This window comes from Emys orbicularis, chromosome 21 (assembly GCF_028017835.1).
Source record: "Emys orbicularis isolate rEmyOrb1 chromosome 21, rEmyOrb1.hap1, whole genome shotgun sequence".
NCBI classification, from domain to species: Eukaryota; Metazoa; Chordata; order Testudines; family Emydidae; genus Emys; species Emys orbicularis.
In genome coordinates, this window is record NC_088703.1 from 17,698,432 (window position 1) to 17,707,414 (window position 8,983).

Consider the following 8,983-nt stretch of genomic DNA (forward strand, 5'->3'; position numbering starts at 1 on the left):
TTGAAATTCACAGCTAGGCAAAGTAAGAAAAATGCTGCTTGAGAACTTCCTAAGTTTGACTTAGGGCTATTTAGTTTGTACATTTGACTTATGATGGCGACAATTTGTGTTTTCACGGTTAAAAAGCTTTACCTTTTAATCTCAATGTCTATGGTCATTAAATAATGATTGTCTCTGCCCCCCAATTTCCAGCAACTACGAAAACTTAAATTGATAAAAATCAAGGAAAAAAACCACTTAAAACCCATAATTTTGTGCACCTGTAAAAATGTAAATTGATAAAAATTGAAAAAAAAATGCTTCAAATAAACATTGATATTATCCATCGAAATTATAAAAAAAAATAAAAATCGAATTCTGCCAAGCCTAGCTATAGAGAAGGTTAGACAGATGATCTAATGGTCCCTTCTGGCCTTGACCTCTGTGATGCTAAGTGGGGGTTCCCCCAGGGTTTCCGTGGTAGAGGGAACTCGTTCCCAGACCCCAATCAGCAGCAGCCTAAACTGTTGTGTCCCGCTCAATGTCCTCTTGTAGTGACTGCGGCAGAATATAGGTGTGTGAGATCTTTGCTCCAGGAGCTGGGAAAAGTTCAGGTCCGGCCCCCAAGGTCTCTCTGCCTGGAGCAGTGCATGAACGAGGCCTTCATGGCAACACAACAGGAACTGAAACGGATCAGCCACAGAACTGTTGATTACTGCAGAGGGGATGCTGGGTATTGAAGGCATATGATGGTTTTATCACATTATGAACGAAGATGTCAAGTGTTGAGCCCAGCTGGCCTCCAATGTCTTCCCAAGTGACTCAGTGGCTTGGCCATCTGCTCAGTACATCGGAGTCAATACCAGCCCCCCAGCTTTACGCATGATCCAACAAAAGCTGGATGGAGAAGACCTCATGGTCAGCCTCACACATGCTGGAGGAAGGTCATGGCTTCCAACCTGGCCCGCCTCAGCCTTAATATAGAGCAGGCCACAACATTGGCAGGAGGCTGGGCTCTTTGGAAATAGGTGATCCGAAGTGTTCACTCTACGCTCCACCAGCAGGAGAATGCATGAATGAATGGACACTGGGAAAACAGAAGAAAGTGATTCTTTAATCTTGTGGGACTAAGAACAGGTCTTTTTGGTTCCTTGGTGATTTTAAAAATTGGGGGAAAAAATCATTTCGGGTTGGACTGAAAAGGAAAATTTTCAGCAAATCAAAGTAAAAAAAATTCATTTGGGGTTGAAACATTTTGATTTTGAGTATTTTAAACCTTTATTTAGTTTGAAAAAGTAAAAGTAAAGGACCTTTCTAAACACCAAGTCATTTTGAAACAAAATATCTAAATATTTTGGCTTGATTTTGAGCATTTTTAAACATGACCTTTTTTTAAAATAAAAGGAAATTTTGAAACAAGTATTTTGAACCAACAAAAGGGATATGTTTTGTTTTGAGCATTTTTATTTTTAAAAAATAAAATTCAAGGAGATTTCAAATTGAAAAACCAAAAGGATTTTCCCCCCAGAAAAGTCCGAATGAAACATTTTGATTTCTTCAGAATGTTATTTTTAATTTTTTTTCTCCTCAAAACCATTTGGCAAAACCGACACGAATTTGTGAAACTTTTTGGCATTGCCAAATCTGCATTTTACATTGAAAAAAGGTTTGGTTAAAAAATTTCACCCACTTCTGCTCTCTAATCTCCTTCCATTTAAGTGTTCTCAGGTATGACTTATGGGTGCAATATTTTTAGACAGAAGGAGGGGTTCACCGGCTGCCGGCAACCCCTCCGTCAGCGCAATCAGTGCCTCGTCAGTGTGTTATTTATTTTATATTGAACTCTAGTTACTCTGCCCTTAAATTTTCTGTGCCCCACTGCTCTTCAAACCCTGTCTTATACATGTTCTCAGGGGGCGATCGGGGAGTGAGCGGGGAGATTTGAGAACTGGGGAATTGTTTGGCATTGTGGGACAAGTACGTTAGCTGGATGTGGCTGCTAAAACTACTGGGAGAGCTGCAGTTAGTGATGCCGACATTTAAACGGTCATTGTTAAGTTTCAGGGTTAATAACCAAAGGGGTAGTTTGCGCCTCTCCCAGGGCCTGTTTCAGGCTGTCCGCAGACTCAGGCAAACATCAGGAAGTTCCTCTTTGTAATGACAAGGGCTGCTGGAGAACGCCGATGGCAAGTGAGGGATTCTGTAGCCAGGGAGTAGCTAGAACTCTGATCCACCTCTGAACGCCTGAAGATGGAGGAACAGCTGCTCACAAAGGAAGGTTTAGGGGCTCCATAGCTGTGCAGTTCCTTTCTGTCCCTTCCCCAGGGAGCCGGACAGACTCTTTGGTCACTGCTAGGGTTTCCGTTGGTTTCTGTCACCTGGCTCAGAGATGGTCTGCTGGAGGGGACGGTACTGCTCCCAACCGGTGTGACTGGGAGGAGGGAGCGTCCACAGGGCATGGCCCATTGCGGGGCTCGGAAGGGAGTTGAGCCCACAGAGAGAACTCACCTTGGAGATCAAATCAGGACTTGACCAAGCCAGTCGGTCCTGAGTGCACGTCGTACCGGCTGGGGTGGGGGGCATCAGGAAAGTAACTGGTACCCCAGATGCCTCTCTGAGCTGAGTGGGTTACTCTACGGCTTCTTTCCAGGGCACATGGGTTGTGCTAGGCCTGGGACCCTTTCCAGGCTGGCTGGGCTGAGATGGGCCCACTTTGGTCCCCTCTTTACCTGTGCCCACTCCAGCCGGGCCCCTCTCTTAGGCTGTGTGGGCTGGCATGGGGCCATCTCCAGCAGGGTCCCCTTTCCACGCAGGCTGGGTGGGGAGAGCCCCCTCTGCAACAGAGTCCCCCTTCCAGGCTGCGATGGTGCCTTCCCCGCCCGGGTCCCCTTTCCACGCCACCATGGTGCCTTCCCCGCCCGGGTCCCCTTTCCACGCCACCATGGCGCCCTCGGCGGCTGGGTCCCCTTTCCAGGCGGTGACGCTGGCGCCTTCTCCCGGGTCAGGCTTCTCCTTCCAGGCGCCTCCGGCCACGTCGGGCTCGCCGGCTTTCCAAGCGGTGTGGGTGGCCACGTGGCGCTCGAGCAGGGTGCGGTGGGAGAAGTACTTGTTGCAGATACAGCACTGGAAGCGCTCGGGGCGGTGCGTGCGCATGTGGACGTTGAGGGAGCTCTTCTGGGTGAAGCGCTTGCAGCAGATGGAGCACTGGAAGGCCCGCACGCCCGTGTGCGTCACCATGTGCTTCAGCAGGTAGTCCCGCAGTGAGAAGGAGCGCCAGCAGATGCTGCACTGGTGGGGCTTCTCGCCTGCAAGACAGCAGCACAGGAGGATGTAGGACTGGAAGGGAGCTCCAGGGTCAGTGAGTCCAGAACCCGTCATGTGCAGCGGATCAGCTTCCCAGATACCCCTGGCTCAGCCCCAGCCCCGACCCCCCCTGATTCCGGCTTTCTAGGGCAGAGCCCCAGGCCTCACATCCCACCCCGGCCTCCGTCCTGGCTTCCTAGGGCTCATCCCCAGTCCTGACACACTGCCCCCCACCCCTCAAATCCCAGCTTCCTAGCTGACAGCTCCTGGGGAAGAAACGGCCCATCCATTGGAAACTGGCCTCTGTATATAGGTGGATTTCCTCCCTGGGAGCAGAGGGGTCCCTCTCTCTAAAGCTCTGGGGAGACCCTTCACTCATGCTGGGCACCCCAATCCCAGAGGCCTGCTGTCCCAGAGAAGGGAGGGGAGAGCCCCTTTCTACACAGCTCTGCGTGACCCCAGCTGGGGTGAACGAGAGGTGGCCAGTGTGCTTTGGCCAAGGACAGACTGGCTCTCAGCCATCGGGGATGGAGGTGGGGATCGTCTCACCGCTGGGGCAGACTCTCCAGGAGGGGACAGCTCAGAGCCCTGGCCAGAGGGGAGTACCTGGAGCAGAGACCCTCAGCCAAGTGGGACGGAGGGGTGGAGAGTCACCAGGGTGATCCAGATCAGATAGCAAAAGCCCTCTGCTTCTTCCGCACACATAGTGATTGAACACCCTCCTACACTGCACCACATGACCCCAGCTTAGGAGGCCCCTGGTTCGACCCTGGGGATGTCAGCCGTGAGGGCGGTCATCACAGTCGCTGCCCATGAGCGCCCTGGCACCACCCAGGCTATTCATTGGCTGAGCCTCCGGTGCCGCCCCTGCTGAGGCTCTTCCAGCCAATCACAGTGAGAGAATTCACCCTGCGGCTTATAGCAGCCGGGGAGGGAGCAAAGGGTATCTGCCCCCAGCGCCGCACGACCACCCACCCACCCCCTCACCTGAGTGGATAAACATGTGCTTGGTGTAATTCTTGCGGGAGCTGAAGGTCTTCTGGCAGTGGCTGCACTGGTAGGAGGGTTCGGAGCAGCGGGAAGGCCCCGGGCGCTGGGCCTGCTCGCCGTGCAGGGAGCCCGTCACCATGGCGCCGGGGCTGAGCTGTACCATGTTGGCGGCGCCGGCCTCCTGCTGGACGCTGTAGAAGCTCTGGGCCACGCCGGGCTGCGGCAGGTGGAACTGGAAGATGCTGGTGGTGGTGGTGGTGCCGGGTCCGGCGGCGCTCACCTCGGCTTTCAGCTCCCGCTGGATGCCCAGGGAGGAGACGAACGCCAAGCTGCGGGGCTCGGGCGCCTGGGCTGGGAAGCCGGCCGGGGCTGGCTTGAAGTCTCCAGCCAGCGTCCTCATGTTGGAGGCCTCCAGGCTGCAATCGGTGCGGAACTTCTCGCCCTCCCGGGCCGCCCCCTGGCCGCCCTCCTCGCTCTGCCAGGCTGGGATGAATGACTCGGAGAAGACGTCCTGCCCACCGAAGAAATCCTGCCCCTCCACGGCGGGGTAGTCTAGCTGGACGCCGTCCTTCCTGCCCGCCCCGCCTCCGCCGCTCCCGCCCCCCGTGTCTTTGGCCTCGCTGCAGCTGGGGAAGGCTCCCCCGCTACATTCCCCAAAGCAGGTCATCTTTCCCCCGCCCTCCTCCTCCTCCTCGTCTTCCTCCTCCTCCTCCTCGTCCTTGATGATGACAGGCAAGGCGTCGGAAAGCTGGAGCCGCACCGGCTGGCGCTGCTTGCGGCTGTGGCAGCTGGGCTGAGCCTCGGTTGGGTGCAGCCCGCTGTAGGGCCCCTCACCGTCGCTGCCGGCGGCTGCCAGTTCCCCCTCGGACGCTGCCCTCTCTCTGGCCTCCCCCAGCTGCCTCTGCTGGGAGGAGAGCAGGTCGCGGAGCTTGTAGCGCACCTCTGAGGCGCACAGCAGCTTGGGGGCCTCCAGCTGGGCGGTGCCAGGGGGCTCCATCTCACCGGGCCGGGAGGCTGGGAGACCGACAGCACCTGGGCTCTCCTTGGTTTGCTCCTGGGGCTTGACGACCAGCGGCCTGGGGACGGCGAGGGGCACGGAGGGGGCAGCGGTGGGCGGCTTGGGGCTACGGCTCTGGGAGATGATCTGGGTGCACTCATCGATGACTGTCTTGATCTGGAGGATGGAGGCGGCCGTCAGGATCTGCAAGGCCTCGGACTGCGCCACCACCAGGGAGCCGCTGTACATGAACTCCACCAGCTGCTGCACCACCTGGCTGGGCACCACGGCGGGCACCTCAATCTCCGAGTAGCCCAGCAGCAGCTTGTCGTGGAAGAAGGGGCTGCCAGCGGCCAGCACGCACCGGTGGGCCCGCAGGGTGGCCTCGTGGATGTGCACAGTCACATCGCAGAAGTGCCCGCCCAGGCGCTGCCCGTTCAGTGTCTCCAGCAGGGACTTGCTGAAGTTCTGCAGGTGGATGTAATGGACGGCTTCAGCCATGGCCGCTTCGTTCCGGGCCGAATGGGCAAGGGGGGGGAATGTATCTCTGTGCCAATGGCGGGGGAAGCGCTCAGGGCTCACCGGAGGGCTGGGTATGCATCAGTGCCATGTGGAGGAGCCTGGGGTGGTGGTGGTAGGGGGGTTGGAAACGTCACCAGATGCTGCTTTGAGTAGGGCTGCAGGGACGTGCTTCATGCAAAACCTGAAACAGAGAGAGAGAGACAAGGAACAGCAGCTGCTGGGTGGTTGTCGGTGGCTTGTGATATCAGACTAGATGATCTGGGGTCACTTCTGGCCTTAAACTCCATGAATCTAAATAGCACAGCTGCCTCTTGCCCAAGTAGTCCCATTCTCTGCCTACCAGCCTAAGCGCCTCTCCTCCTTATGGGGCCCTCAGCTGACACGGAGCACAGACAGGAGCGTTGGAAGAGCAAGAATGTTTGTGGGAAGGGGTGAGCAAGGTGTGGAAAGGGGAGGGATTTGAAAGGGCTGCGCCCGGAGTAAGTGCTGGGTAGGGGGTGGCAAGTATCAGTACCAACCCTTAGCTTAGTTACACTGCTATGGGCTCAGGTGGGAGTTTAAAGTGCTAGAGTTTTACTGGTCTAACTCTCTGGGTGGACGCTCATCTGATATAGGCCAGCACAGTTTGGCTGGTAAAGCTGCACCCACGCTAGGAGCGCTTTGCTGGTAGAGCGGGCTGTGGGGCCTAGTGGAGAGACATTGGGACTCAGGACACCTGGGTTCTATTCCCAGTTCTGCCCTGCTGGGTGACCTTGGGCAAGACAATACCCCCCCCGCGTCCCTGTGCCACAGATTGGGGGTAATGATACTGACTTCCTTTGTAAAGTGCTTTGAGACTGGGTTAAAAGCACTAGATAAGAGGGAGGTATTAGTATTATGCAAGCAAAGCGCTCCAGGTGTCTAGGATTCTAGGACTGGAAGGGACCTCAAGAGGTCATTGAGTCCAGTCCCCTGCCCGCATGGCAGGACCAAATACTGTCTAGACCATTCCTGATAGACATTTATCTAACCTACTCTTAAATATCTCCAGAGATGGAGATTCCACAACCTCCCTAGGCAATTTATTCCAGTGTTTAACCACCCTGACAGTTAGGAACTTTTTCCTAATGTCCAACCTAAACCTCCCTTGCTGCAGTTTAAACCCATTGCTTCTTGTTCTATCCTTAGAGGCTAAGGTGAACAAGTTTTCTCCCTCCTCCTTATGACACCCTTTTAGATACCTGAAAACTGCTATCATGTCCCCTCTGTCTTCTCTTTTCCAAACTAAACAAACCCAATTCTTTCAGCCTTCCTTCATAGGTCATGTTCTCAAGACCTTTAATCATTCTTGTTGCTCTTCTCTGTCGATGTGAGAGGTCCTTGTTTGGGGTTAGTTTATGTTGCTTTGGAAGGGGTTTAAGTTAACCAAAAGGAAGCACTCATATACCAGAATCAGAGCGTCCCTGTGGGACTTATACCAGTATCACAGTAGAAGTTTAAGTATACTAGTATAATTAAACCAGTTTAACTGGTAAAACTTTCCCGCACAGACAATCCATCTTCCTCTGTAGATAATAACGCCTAGCTCTTACATATGAGAGACAAGGTGGGTGAGGTAACATCCTTTCTTGGACCAACTTCTGTTGGTGAGAGAAGCTTACGAGCTACACAGAGCTCTTCTATGGCACTTCTCATCCACAGATCTCAAAGCATTTTATAAAGTGTCATTATTCCCATTTTAAAGATGGGGTAAGTAAGGCTCAGAGAGGGTAAGGCCTGAAGGCACAACAGAGTTAGGTGCCAAAGTCCCTATTTTAGGCGCCCAAGTCCTGGTTTCAGCATCACTGCGACTAACTCCCCCTCCCGCAGCAAACCCTATGATGCCTAAACTCACTCAGCACCTAGGTGCCTATCGTTTCTGCCTCTAGGGAGGCACACAGCAGCCCCGCGCCAGGTGTCCGGATGCCTCTCTCCTGCCTAGAGCTCAGAGTGATTCACAGATCGGGGAAGATAGCTGTTTGCCTGCCTTAATCACAAGTGGGGCCTGATCTGGTTAAGCAGGTTCAGAAGCTGCCGACCAGATTGGGCCTCTCAAGTGAGTTCATACAAAGCAACCACGGGGGGGGGGGGGGGGGTTGAATTATAATTACATAATAATTAAAGAGTCATTGGAGCAAGAGAACTGAATCTTGGGTCTTCCACCGTCCGGGCGAGTGCTCTAACCACTATACTATGCAGTCACGCTCGTGTGCTCTCTCTCGCACGCCCTTTCTTCTGTCTAAAGAGTCATTGGGCTCAGAAAGCGAGTGAGAATGATTCTGCAGCCTGGTGCTTAGGGCAGAGGGGGAACAGAACATGAGTCTCTCACATACCAGGTGAGTATCCTAACCACTGGGTTAAAACTTTCTTCCTTCCCTTAGCTTCTTGCTAAAATGGCATAAGGCAGGGGTTCTCAAACTGGGGGTCGTGACCCCTCAGGGGGTCGTGAGGTTATTACTTGGGGGGTCGCGAGCTGTCAACCTCCACCCCAAACCCCGCTTTGCCTCCAGCATTTATAATGGTGTTAAATAAATAAAAAAGTGTTTTTAATTTATAAGGGGGGGGTCACACTCAGAGTCTTGCTATATAAAGGGGTCACCAGTAAAAAAGTTTGAGAGCCACTGGCATAAGGCATCTCATGCCAAAGAGGGTTCCCAGCTGCTCGCTAGCAGAAATTGGCACTTTCCTGCTGCCTGGACTTAGGCATCTATCTCTGAGACACAGGTGGCGGGTGGGGGCTTAGCACATTTGGATAGCTTAGGTGGCTCCCTGACTAGTGTGGAGCCATGCATCTCGGTCTAAGGCACTGATCTCTGCCCATTCATTGCTTAGACAGCTTAGGCACCTAACCCAGGCTTTGTGAATTGCAGTGATTCTTCCAGATGCCAGGACAACTAAATCCTTTTGTGCATTCAGGCCTAAGTGACTTGCCCAGGGTCGCACAGGCGAGCGGCAGAGCCAGGAACAGAAGCCGGGTCTGATGAATCAGAGTCCAAGGCTCACCCACTAGGTGACGCTGCCGCCCCACGCAAGGCGCTGTACAAGGTGGGGGTTGCCAGCTCTTCTGGGTTTTGTGGTAGCTGCGGGGTGTTTCTTCGCGCCCCGGCTCGTGGAGCGAGAACCTCGGCTTCCCCTTATCAAACACAAAGGGGAGGGTCGACACCTAACAGCTGC

At 53.9% G+C, this 8,983-nt stretch overlaps 1 protein-coding gene across 1 annotated transcript; it reads right to left on the minus strand.

Annotated features, from left to right (window-relative positions):
• Positions 1–2,736: 2,736 nt before the first annotated feature.
• On the minus strand, positions 2,737–5,770 carry ZBTB45 (zinc finger and BTB domain containing 45). The gene is made up of 2 exons (XM_065421049.1): positions 4,270–5,770; positions 2,737–3,284 (listed from the first exon to the last, which is right to left on the minus strand). Exons 1-2 carry the CDS (start codon positions 5,768–5,770, stop codon positions 2,737–2,739), a joined length of 2,049 nt encoding a protein of 682 aa, XP_065277121.1.
• Between the last annotated feature and the right edge of the window lie 3,213 nt (positions 5,771–8,983).